Raw genomic sequence first — 13500 nt, 5'->3', positions numbered from 1 at the left:
GAAGGGGCCTCAACTTAAAAAGCACAGGACCATGCAGCTCAAGTTCATGGAGGAAAGCTCTCATATAAGGCCCCCGATAAAAGGACTTCAAGGTGTTGGAATATCCGCCTCACCGTGGCTCCCCATTGAGTTGAAATCCTACTGGAGCAGGGAGTGAAAACAAATACATGAACCCGAAGGCGGGACACGTGACACTTCAAAGCGATCCCACTATACGGACCCTCTTCCTTGAGGCCAATGTGGCATGGCGTTTTCACTCACACCCATCATGAAACACAAGTCCCACTGCCTTCCTGGCCACTGCTTCCTCCTCCATCCCTCTTTCCCCATCTTCCCGCTGAAGGACACATGAGTCCCATTACTGTTTTACTGTCTCAGCACACCATTAAAGCTGAACGTCAGACCCTGTTACTGGGCCCTCTCCAGTCACTCTCGTGCTCCATGTGGCAAATTCTCTTCAAAATAAAAGTGATTCAGGCAGGTGTTCGGACCAGTGGTAGTTGTTAGTTTTAGTGCATTTAAGACACATGATTTGATACTCGTATAGCAAATAACATGTAAGTAGAGGGTTAGTAGCTTTTGTGTCAGAAAATCTACAAAACTATCTAACCAGTTTTCATTTGCATCTCAAACATATTTGATATTGATATTTCATTTCAGGCATTTCATGTACATTTGCAAAAACAGTTGATATATAATAATAGATTCAAGTTTCTGGAAGCATTACATCATATTCCTAGAATACCATGAAGCTGGGCTTTATGTCAGCGTGCTGCTGACTCATTAACCACTAAATATTATCAAACTGAATCACATATACCCTGAAACATGATGTTGGCCTTGTTTGCTAGCTGTTTCCAGGGGTGAAACAGCTGACTAAGTACTCTGCAGCTGGCATTTGTAAATCCGGCATGTCTTACTGGCTTTCCATTAAAGTGAGGTGGAATAATTAATGCGAGTCTGGAAGACATTCCTCTTGCTAGAGGCAACATTTTGGACCCCAGCCAAAACCAACAGTGGGAAAAAACAGGGCTGACTGCAGGCCAAAGTGAGCCTCCAGATGGGGCTAAGTAACAGCTAGCAAGCTGTGGACAAAGGAGGCGAGAGGGTTGAGTTAGGGAAAAGGGCAGCATGTTTGAGGAACTACGGCCCTGAAACATGAAAGAGTCTGTTTGTGTCTGACACACACACATGACATGCATGCAAACTGTTCCTGCTCAACATGTCTTTGTTACACATTTGTTTTGATCACTCACCGCTCTCGCTCTTTTCAATGACGTCGACCACCTCGCCTGCTTGAAGGCTGATTTCTGCAGGCTCTTGTTTCTCGTAACTGGCCACCACCACATACTGTTCCAGGAGCATGGGATCCGAAGCGTCCAGACCTGGGGTTGATGGGAAAAAACATGCTGTCAGCCAGCTGCCAGCCATAGGTCCACGAGAACGACTGCTGGGCACTCGTTGTGCCATAGGCCACTTTGTCTGTAGAGCTCAGCCAATCACAATAATCACGGGGCTCAGTGCATCTTCCTGAGAGTCTAGCCATAGAGCTGCATCCCCCTCCAGCCCAACAACAAGGGCAACGGAGATGCTGAAAATCTAGGAAAAGAATCTCCTTCCAACAAGTAAAGGTTCAAGCAGTCAAGTGCAAAAGATCCATCCTGTGTTACTGAAGAGGCCTCATCCTTATTGTCCAACAAAGCTGGGACCGGCTCATTAGATGCAGGTAGGCACATTAACACAATGGAAAGAGGAGCAGCAATGAGAAAGCAGAAGTAGCTGTAGCAGTGATAGAAAACTGAGCTAAAGCCAGCTGAGGACAGGACAGTAGAGTGGGAGAAAGAAATGGTTTCCCTTGGAAAATAAACCATCTGCTAAAAAGCCTCTTTCTCCTCAGTTGGGGCTGGAGCTGGAGGAAGAGTAGGGGGTTGTGTACACCAATCATAAGAGTCGGCACTAGAGGTCTTAAATAGAACCAGATGAAGGGGCTGGAGCTGTGCTCAGAGGGATGGCCCTCTGTCTCCATGAAACACTAGAGCTCTGACTACAGCGTGCAGCCCAGCCAATGGAAATCTTCCTTTCTGTACTTCACTGAGTTAACCTTATAAACACCAGCAGTGACTTACTTTTTTGAGTTTGTGCCTGCTTTCATAACTTGGTCACATCCACTACTTAAGTAGAGTTTGGTTTTACTCTAACTACCAACAGGAAAGCCTTTTTAAGACAGAAACATGTGATTTTATTTGTAAAAACGTATAAAGAGCATATAGTGACTGATATATTACAAACATCCACATTTTTCCCCCCACACAATAACAGTCACATTAACTGAGCCCAGCTGAAGCCTTGATCATGAAAAATCCTTAAAGCAAGCATGGCTGAAGGAGCTAAGGCAGATCTAACAAGCGTCAGCTGGAATCCAGACACAACCCCAGCTGACATTCACTTCACACATTAACAAGAGCTTCTGCTGACCACTGAGTTCAAAGCCCCTAATAGAGGGGAGATAGTGGCTGCACACTTAAGATTATATCTGTTTACCCTCATAACGCTGCTACAGCAGATGCACAGCAAAAGCAAAAGATCCACAAACACAATACAGAACACAATCTCTTTTTTATGGTTCTATTGCTATCAGTTAGCGAAAAGAAAGATGAAATATGTAAGCTCTTGACTCACAAAATCAACAAATATTTTCAGGAAGATAAGAGGAATAGAGAAGCAAAGCAAGTTTAAATAAAATACGGATTTTTAAAATGTGGTAGTCACAGTTTCTGCGAAAAGGAGCTCTGTCTTATCCCGAGGATGGAAAATAAGAACAATTGAGTCCAAAAGATGGAAGGTTTGAGGCTTAGATAAGGAATGATCGAGGCAACGTGGATTAAACTGCCATTTCTCCAAAGGGCTGACCTGGTGACAGTCCTTCAGAGTAAAGATTAACATTTCTCTGTCTGGATAGTATTTTGCACTCAGTTCAGGAAGTACACTTGAAATGTCAAGGAACTCATAACTTATGTGGATGAACTCGACACCATTAGCATTTCAAATGTTAAAACTGCCAAAGAGTCTGACACTGGATTACTGTGGCCCGTCTGTGGTTTATGAAGCCTCACGTTATTTGTGCAAGATGTTTTGTCAAACCACAAAGCTGGGTGCAGAAACACTGGAAAGAACATATTATTAAAATTCTGGGTACTGCCTTCTTGTTCTTCAAAGTATAATATGACAGCAATTACTTTAGTTACAGCAAACAGTGATATTTATTTTGACACTATTCTTGGAAATGTGTGGTTGAGAGGTTTGTTAGTGACCCGCGTTTGTTGATCTGTGAGTTAAAACAATGTCGGCTCAGCAGGGACATAAGATGACCGAATAAAACGTGTTTTGCTGGAACTGTTGGATGATTTTCACACTGATAACCACTTCAATATATTTTGAAATTCATCTTTCAAATATCAAAACTTTCGTATGCAGTACGGGGATTTGAACATGTGGAAATCTAGTTCCCAGTCATCACCTACGTTCTTGGCTTGTCTTCATTTACAAATTTACTGCTGTGCTATACCTTCACTTAAATTAGCTACTCTTTACTTTTTCATGATCAGAAATTTTCCGTCTACCTAAACCACAACAAAACGGCAAACCTGTGGATTTATTCTGCGCCTTTGCTTTTTTAATAATAAATCTGCCCTTGAAATAGAATTATGACTTGTCAGGTACCCAATTTCACTTTTAAAAAAAAGAAAACGGAAAGACACACTTGTCAACAATATATATACAAGACAGATGGACATAAAACTCATGATCTCATAAAACCAAATTCTACGTCAAATGATGTAAATGGAGGTTTATAAAACACACGATTAACTACTGCTGTGAGTGAACAGTAAACCTGAGACTTGAGGTGAGTAAAGACTTTGTCAGCGAAGTCAATAGTCCTGAAAAACAAAAGCTAATATTTCAGCCTCATTCAGGAAATGAAATGTTTTGCAACAGCAGGAAGACAGAGCCAGAACAAGGAGAACATGTGTGAGAAAAACGGGGTGAAACAGCCTTGGACAGGATAGGTTTAATTTCAAATGAAGTATGTAGAAAGAGAGCAGAGCATAAAATGAGCTTTATAAATTACTGTGTGCCAAAGAATGTTTCGATAAAATGCAGCAGCACAGTAAAATTACAGTACTTCTATCAGCCATTTCCTGAAAAAAGGTGGTTATTCAAAAGTTACAGAGCAGTGAATACTTCTGCAGATGCCAGTGGGTACGCGGAAAGACTGTAAGTAGCTGCACTGATTTGAAAAAAACTGAAATAAAAATTGCATTAAAAGCAAACACAGTATGCATATATCCACATGCAGAATCATCTTTTTTTGGAAAAAAGTGCATGAAAAGTGAATATGGCAACCGAGCAAAGAAGACTTAACAGTTTGCTACATGTAAATAGCTGTAATGGTCAGCTAAAAGCAGGCTAATGGGCAAATGGTTAGAAATATAGCTTATGGATAAATGGCTGAAATAGCTTAGAGTCATGGATAAATGGTTGAAATAGCACAAAGTAATTAATAAATGGTTGAAATAGTAAGCTAAATGTAAGACAGAAATTGTTGAAATAGCTAAAAGCAACAGATAAATGCCCATACCAGTCAACGCTGGGACTTGAAAACACAGGAAATTTTCTGGTGCCCCCCCTTGGGGCTGTCCAACTACCCTTACCAACGTCCCTTACGTTAAGACAAGGATGCACACAGTGAATCCTAAAATCACTACTAGACAACCACTTGCTTTAAAATATCGGAGCAACAATGATTGGGTTAACTAGTTCCTACATTAAGTGACTGCAATTAATTAACAAACAGGCAAAACAGTTAAAATGGTTGAACTAGTGCAAAGTAATGGATACAATTGAAAATTGTTAACCAAAAGCGATGGATAAATGGTTGAAATTGTAAGATATAGGGAATGAATAAATGGTTGAAGCCACTCCAAAGTGGTAATTGTACAAAAGTAATCTTGGCCAAAGTGATTTTCACACTGACAGTTCAATTGTATGGTAAAAACATTGTAAAAATATACACTTTTATCATTTATCATTAATGATTTATATTGAGCTCATTATATTCACATGAGCACATTTGGAAAATGATGGTTGGTGTCGATGAAGGGGTAAATGAGTTCATCTGATAGGGCTGTGGGGACACGTCTAACAAAAAAGGCTGGGAACTGTTGTAGAGTGTGTGAGCTGGCATGTGTATTTATATATGTATTATAGAGCATGTGTATGCACAGCGAATATCTCAAGTATTTATGAGCTTTGAAAAGGAAAGTATTTTCTTCTTGGCTTCCATGAGATAGCCCTATTAGCCACTCTCTGTGTTTATATCTCTCCTCAGTCAGATTTATACATGTGCTTCCTGCTCCCACCCTTGCACTCCCAGAAGTCCTAACTCCATCCAACCTCCACCTCCACCCCCACTCACCCATCATCAGCTCCATCCAAAGATGATGACAGTTGGGAACTTTGCAATAATTCACCACCAAGAGGAGGAAACCAGGGAGTCTAGTCTACCCATTTATACCAAGGAATTTTCAAGGATCAGGCTTTTTGGTTGATAGCAAAGTTGGCACTGGCCTTTATGTCTTAGTGCCACAATTTGGACCCTGGGGTGACTTTACGAGTTCAGATCTGGGTTGAGAGGAGTAAAATTTGGCAAAGTGCAATGCCTTTGTTTGGCTCATCAGCAGCAGATGTGCAGTTGGATTAGAAAAAGACACAGGACTGCTGTTCAATGTAGTACAGATGTACTCATGTCATTGAATCAGTATGTGGCCCTGAGGGAGACAGGGCAGACCACAAACAAATAGTACAGAAACTTTCCCTAAAATCATCTTACAGTAAGATAGCCTTCACAAGGCTGTTAAAACTGTTGAATGTCTTCATCATCTTACTTGATCTGCTGGTTGTCTCTGTATTGTAGGGCTAGATGAGAGTGTAAATGTTATGGAAGTTGAAAGAAAAGCACCAGATAGATGAAACATTTTGAAATACGGCCGCGATTTGGAAGAATTTGAAACCGACACTGTTTACAATCATGTTTCTTCTACTTGTTCTTTCTTGCCTTTGTTGGCGCATTGCAACATCACTTGAAAGGTTACTGCCTCCAACTGTCATGCATTAAACCACTGCAGGACTGAGTATCACGTAACCTGCGTGCAAGCATGCACATTACTATAACAAAAATGGGACCCACTTGTGCAAACATTGCTCCACTACTACTACTAGAGGTAACTTCAGTAGCAGCATCATTGCACTGGATGTTGCTGATTCAGAGGGTTTCCAAAAAAGCCTGGAATCAGAGGGAAACTGCTAATTAAATAAGTGGGACTTCAATCCTGCAATTCATCAGGTTTTCCAATAGAAGCTCTGTGAAGAAACTGCAACGATATCAAAGGACGCCGTGCTGTGACGTATCCCTACGACTGATATATAAATATAGATTTCTGATCTCATTCATTACAGAACATTCTCTGGCTAAAGCAAGGGATTTAAAGCAGAGACCTTAAGTGCTGCCTCCAGGATGAGAGTCCACTGTGACAAATGGTCACTTATCAGAAACAGAGCGGCCTGTATTGGGCAGGGGGGGGCTTTGACTCTGCCAGAGTTAAGCGGTAACTTGGGAAAAAACAAACATTTCCACACTGATGTTAAAGCTGTATCCATGGAATGAATGCCCACATCTACAACTTTTAACAGCATCTACTCAAAAAAAAAAAGCTAAATGTCCAGTAAAACCTGGTTCAACCACAACATGAATCTTTCTGCTACTGTGAGACTCATTGTGCAGAGTCGGGGGGTTCAGTGAGAAAGAAGCTGCTGAAACCCTGTATGGTTGATAATTTGGAAGTGCTCATTTGCCTTAATGATTTCCTATGCCAGTTTAAAATCTTATCCATCTGCAAATACAAACAAACGCACAGACCTCTTGACCCACCCACCATCTATCAGAACAGATTAACCCCTTTTCTACTCAACAAGCGTGCACACACACACATGCATACCCACATACAGCGTGTAAACACCCACGCAGGCACAACCTCAAGCGCACATACACACCCTATAAGCCCCCTGAGACCCGCAGCTCAAATAAAGACAGCAAGTCTGCACACATAAACACACTCCCTCAGTCCGCGCGCAACACTGAAATGGTTTCCACTTGCCACGTAAACCTTCTCTCCTCTCCAGCTGCTTTTCACATGCACTACACCCCTGAGCGCTCCATTTCTTTTCCTCTCTACTCGATTTCTAACTGTCTTCTCCTCATCTCACTTTCTTTTTTCATACAAATTATCACTAATGCTTTAAAGATGATCTGAATCTGCTGAACCTCAACATCCTAGAAAGTAAACAGCAGTTCCTCTTAACATCTGAGTTCATTTGAACACTCAGGTTGTTTGGTTTTCCCTATGAAACAGTTAACCTTGCCTTTTTTTTATTTTTTATTTTTTGCCCCGAATTGATAAAAGATAATGTATTTCGTCACCAGAGTCAAAAGATGCTTCCTCTTGGGTTTGCTTATGATAGCAGCCCCACTTATCTGACAGTGATTTATGCTGATGAGCCCGATATCACCAGTCAATCCTGACAACTCTATTATATGTTAGACACTATGTAGATAGTGGCTTCTATGATGCTCAGTCAGTGATTGAGACTTCAGCCTCATTCTGTAGAGCTCTTGCAGTGGAAGTCACAGTTTGAGGACAATAAATGAGATATGGGCCAGACTTTTACTGGAAACATATGAGATGAAATCCCTGAGTATATAACACAATTCCCTTTTAAATCACTTTCTGTCCACTGGTCTCCATCACCTAAACAAAGAAGAAAAACAATCACGATGGTGATAAAAATGATGAAGACAAAGATGTCAATGGTTACATTTATATGCAAATTAATACTTCACTATCCACTATACGATAGTCTGAATTATATAAGGTTCATGTAAATATTCTGTGTGGATATTTAAAGCATTTTTCCAGTAAAGACATGTGGGATATGACGCTAGTATTCGGGTTTTAGGAGCATTCTTTGGGCATGTATGCAGCGCATCCTGACTATGCATCTAAACTGGGGTTTTTAACCGCAGTTTGCAACACATGGCCTCTTGCCTGTTTACAGTCAGCTCTGTGTGTTGTCTAGCCAACAGTGTGCAAGGCTGGAGTAGGGATGCATGCACCAAATAAAAACCCACATTTTATGGTGGGAAGGAGATACACATTTTAAACATTGTGAAACGCTTGGATATCAACAGGTTTTTGGACATGCACAAATATCGCAACGCCGACCTTTTCAAGAAGGCGGCTGAATGAATGAAAAAGAGAGGCTGCGTTTATTAAGCGTAAGCACAGCTGCACATAGATGGCAACATTAGTGGAATATTCATTTTCATTATCCTTGCAAACAGCTGAGTAGAATAACTGTCTTTTTTGGAATAATTATTATAATAATTGTAATTTTTTGTGCATGCAAATGTAGTCAACGAGATCAACAGTGAGCGATCATCTGTGAGTGTGTAGGTAAACCTCTAACCGCTAGCAGTTTGTGGTAAAGGGCTACATTCTCCTGTTTAGGGCAGGGGCTCAGTAAACTCTTATGGGAGACCTGCACCATGTAATTATGGAAACCATAGGCTGCAGCTACAGCACAAATTCACCACAGCCTCACTGCACTTTATCTGCTGTCCGGCTTGAAAAGAGAAAAATCAATCTTTCAGCTGCGTTAACCACTAATGTCCAGCACGGGGACTATGGTGGAGGCTTAGAGAGGGCTTGAACAGTATGCACTCCACATTGACTGTGAATAGTAAGTCATCATGAGCACCAGACATAAAGTGTGTTATTATTGTTTGTATTGGTAGACTTGATCCCACTGAGTGATTCAATGATTCATTGGAAGGATAGATATATGTACATGTTACAACATAGGTGCTAACAGATTTAATATCAAACCAAACCAAACAGCTGAAACGACAGGCACTATATGACGAACTTTCCAGACAGCCAATATGAATAAAACTGGAAACCAATCTAATATCTTGCACAGACTGAATGTAGACTAGTTGACACACACACACACACACACACACAGCTGAAATAAGACAATTTTTCCATTTCGCTATGTAGCTGGAATCCCCTGTTACGTAAAGCCTCAATACCATGGAACACATAATGAAATTAGGTTGGGGTCTTATTTCGTTTGGTGGCAACTCTGGCACAGCTTTTTCTCAGAGTGGATCGCCCACAGCAAATTAACTTACAGGTCATTTACTGAGACTTTCATTGCCCAGCTATGTCATACATAACTGTGGCAGCTTGCAGGAAGGATGTCCACAGCAACTTTGTATCTGATTGCGGGACTAACGTGTAATTTAGTAATGCATGTGGGTATTCTGAGACTGCATGCACACACAAATACACAACACTTGCACAGCTGTTCACTAAACCCCTCTCATACTTTTCCTGCAGCCTCCTACGCCCGTATCCCCATGCTCAGCTGAGTCATTCAGTCTTTCTGTCTTCCTTGCACTCTCTCTCTCTCTGGCAGAGCAAATACAGAGCATATAGGCACAAACAGGTGGTCTCTCCCACCTAGCACTGTTTTCCTGAGCATTTCAACATACTGCAGAAGCGTTAGGTCAGGATGTGTTTGCTCTTACTGAATATGCATTTGTTGTTTTTCTATTGGGAGAATAAAACAAACTGAACAAACTGAAAGCAAGACTGGCTGAACATGAATAGGCTATAAGAACTGATGACCCCCAACACCCCATGGCTCTACATTATAAAGAGGCTGACGATGGCAATAGGATGAAGATATCAGGCACAGATCATGTAGAAAACTCAATATGGGGTGGAGACAAATTAAAAATGGTCTTACAAAGAAAATAATTTTGGATTTGGACTGACAGCTACGCAATGCTTAGCTTTGACTGGGGAACTCCATGTCACTCCTTAATTTTTAGGAGTTATTATTTGAGAATTTAAATATTAAGATGTTTGAAGATGTGTATATATTTGCTTATTGCTGCTGATTTCCTCTGCTGCAAATGGTGTTTTTACTGTTAATATGATTTTATGTTCATGAGATTTTTACCCTCTTGAGCGCCTCAGGCCTCTCAACAATTGTACCAGAGATAGCTTTATTCTAAGCTCCGGCTGCAACTCACAATTATTTTTAAAAAGTCCAAATGCCATTGACAATTTCTCAGAGCCCTTGGTGATAGATAAATAAATAAATGTGACAAAGAAAAGTACTAAATCTTCTCATTTCAGAAGCTGAAATCAGAGAATACTTGGCATTTTTGCTTGAAAAATAACTGAAACCATTAATTGATTGTCAAAACAGTTGCTGTGACTTCAGGCAATTTATCAGATTTCATGCGGCTCTCTCTGGAGCCACAGAAGATCTTAAATTTTCACAGCACTCCCCAAGAGCCTTAAACAGACTTTGATGTGTAAAACAGCAGAGTTCCCCTTCACAGCTGAGCCCGTTTTGAGCAAATCCGTATATTCCAAAACAAATGACGAAAACTGTTACTATTTGTACATAAAAGAGGTCTCAAACACACATTTCATTCAAGTAAGCAGATTTCAGACTCTTACCTGATTTGCGTTTGCCGGAGCCTCCACAGTCTCTGGAAAAGAAGCAACACCACAGAAGCATGGTCAGTACAAGTGTGTGTGCAAGACAGGTCAGAGCATTAATAATTAACTTCATCTATCCCGGTTACAGCTGAATCTCTGCCTGGGACTATCCAAATGCCGTTGGCACAGAAGTACCAGCCAAACCCTCGTTGAGAATGCATGCTGAACTTGACCCTCTACCAGAGGGAGGGAGACAGGGTGGGATACAGCATACTGTACGGGTGTGTAAGTGTGTCAAGGACAGTAACAAAACAAGTCATCAGATATTCTAGCCAATATACTCCAATGCGTCTACTGAATGTTATCTGTTCAAATGGTAGATATGGTGTATCTGAGGGCTGATGCAGCTGCCTCTGTTTAACAGAACGGCATTTATTTAGTTCACAGCAGTATCACATCCCCTTGATTAGTCCCATTCATGTTCAGATGTGAAAGTGTCTTTCTGTTCCAAAGCCTGGACTGAAGCAGAACAGTGAAAGGATGAGCATTAGTGTCAATGAACCCACTCTGTGCTTTCACGCTCATCAGAGCCACAGAGCAGCAATTTGCCACTGACTGTGTGCGCGTTTACTGTACACGTCTGTGTGCGCTCCTTCTTTGGTTTGGTTCCTTATTATTTAGACTGGAGCGGATCATTTGCATAATTGTAAACCTGTCACTGCTGTTGGATCCGTTCAGCCGGGGAAAATACGATGCTATTATTTTAGTTTGACAAAAATTATTCATTTAGAATTAGAAAAAAATGAGCACAAATCTAAATTGATTCATTAAAGTGCTGTCAGTTCAGTTTGGATGCTCATGCTTCATTTGCTGTAATGCAGGTACATAAATAATGATGCTTCACATAATTTGTGCAGTTTGATGAGATTACACAACGGAAATGCATGAACATTTCAAAACAAAACAAAATCCTGGACCTGTGTGTGCATGTACTGTACATGTATGACTTGTAGCTTGTTGTACATTTTAGGAGGGGCTGGCTGACTGTCCTCGTTCAGTTAACTGAGCTGCAGAGAGAGCCCACTGAGGAGAAGCCGAGGTTTGACGCAGATGGGAGCAGACACCTGGCTCTCTGAAGAGGCCAGCAGCAGGACTGCAGCCATGGCCAGTTATGGATATGAGTACATGTTTGGATAAACCTTGTCCAACATTTGGTTACAAGGTTACAGCCTGTTCATCAGCTCTCTCTGTTTCATTGATTCCAGTCAACAAAAGAAGTATCATTTCAACTATTTTGCAATTTCTGAAGTGGAATATTTTCAACTGTAGTACAAAGAAGCTGTTTCACATTTAGGTTTTGCTTTTAGAGGACAGCAAAAAAAAATGCAAAATGGCATTGAATACTATAAAGGGTCTGGCAAGCACCCAAGATCAAGCTAAGCAACACTTCTTGCTTAATCAAAACATTTTTTTTTTTACCAATAGCTGTATTCCTCTGTTAATTCAGATAAAGTCATTTTTGGCACAAGGCTTCTCGGTTTCCAGATGCATGAACAAATACGAGTTATGAGACATTTCCAATCACACATGTAACAGCTTAAAGCTCAGTTCAGCTTCATTAAAAACATTCATGATATACTTACTTAATCTTGAAGTAAAACAGCAAATTCAACTGTGAATACACTATTAAACTGGATTGTGACACAGTAGAAAAAACGTTTACATTGGGTCTTCTAGCAACGCTCATACTGTTGAAATGAATTTCACAACGTTCTATGTCATATGATGTGCAGAAAACACACTAATGTTAAACATTTATGCTGAGCCAACAGAAATATGGTTGCAGTCTTTTAAAAATAAGCATAGTCTAAGAAGGTGATGCACAAAGTATCACAGGAGAGGGTTTGCTTTTCAGGTTGGAAAAGGTTTTCAGGATGGAAAAACGAGCAGGTTGAGTGGTGGTATTTCTTTAGGTAATGTAGCATAAACTCTGGGATAAATCACAGTATGTTTATGGTAACCGCTTCAGATACTGTGCACATCAAGGCATCGTATGACACAAATCAATTGTAATGCATGTTACGCATTTCTAAAGCGTTTTATGAAGCATCCTGTGTTTATTTGGTGAAAATATGGTAGGGTAGAGATGAAACTGAGAGAAGCACTATGGAGGGATGGGGAGAAATGATGGGGATAAAGTAGATGCTTGACCTGCCCTGCTAGCTCGTGACCCGTAGCACAGAGCTGGAATAATATGCTTCCCAGGAGGAGACTGAGCACACAACTCTGGCTCTGTACGCTTTCCTCCTATCACCAGTAAAATCTAATAGATGAGGGAAGGTAAGGGGAGCGAAAATATGTCCAAACACTATTAAATGCTTAAGACTTTGCGCCCGTGTACATTTAAACCATTACTTAACAATGGAGAGTCAGAAAAGTTGGGAGGTAGCCTTTACAGTTCATACAGTTCTGGTTTCATCCAGTGCACGCCCATGCCAGGAGATGCACATACAGTATATGGACATACACATAGACTGCATGGGCTGAACACATCATTAAAAATCCAAGCCCATGAGAGTCCATCTTAAACTTGAGTTGAGAATAACCATCTGTTTGCAGCTCGCTCTTTGTAGGTGGGCCTATTAGAAATGGAATGTGTGAGACATTAGTCCTTTGCTCACATTTCTCAGCCAAGCCAGAGGACTGAAGTGCCTGCACTGCTGCATGTATACACTCCATAGACACTCCCGCCTGACCTAACATTAACCTCTGCAGGGGCAACCTCCAGCTCAGGGGTCAATGGGTCGCCGTCATTAAATAGGAAATCATTATGATAGAGCTGGTTTGTGCACAGAAAAGGTGC

At 41.0% G+C, this 13500-nt stretch overlaps 1 protein-coding gene across 4 annotated transcripts in view; it reads right to left on the bottom strand.

The window, feature by feature from the left end:
• The window catches only part of sh3pxd2ab (SH3 and PX domains 2Ab), a 54536-nt gene that overhangs the window by 21463 nt on the left and 19573 nt on the right, over nt 1-13500 (bottom strand). For 2 of the 4 annotated variants that reach the window (XM_041946860.1, XM_041946859.1), the window contains exons 6-8: nt 10656-10687; nt 6687-6695; nt 1257-1409 (exon numbers count right to left, since the gene is read on the bottom strand). In XM_041946860.1, coding sequence (XP_041802794.1) covers nt 1257-1409; nt 6687-6695; nt 10656-10687 — 194 coding nt within the window. The remainder of the gene's footprint in view (nt 1-1256; nt 1410-6686; nt 6696-10655; nt 10688-13500) is intronic. The other 2 variants (XM_041946857.1, XM_041946858.1) reach the window with 1 other exon arrangement.

Source organism: Chelmon rostratus, chromosome 11 (assembly GCF_017976325.1).
Source record: "Chelmon rostratus isolate fCheRos1 chromosome 11, fCheRos1.pri, whole genome shotgun sequence".
NCBI classification, from domain to species: domain Eukaryota; kingdom Metazoa; phylum Chordata; class Actinopteri; order Chaetodontiformes; family Chaetodontidae; genus Chelmon; species Chelmon rostratus.
The sequence above is the reverse complement of the archived record's forward strand: the minus strand, read 5'-3'. Positions and strand labels throughout refer to the sequence as shown.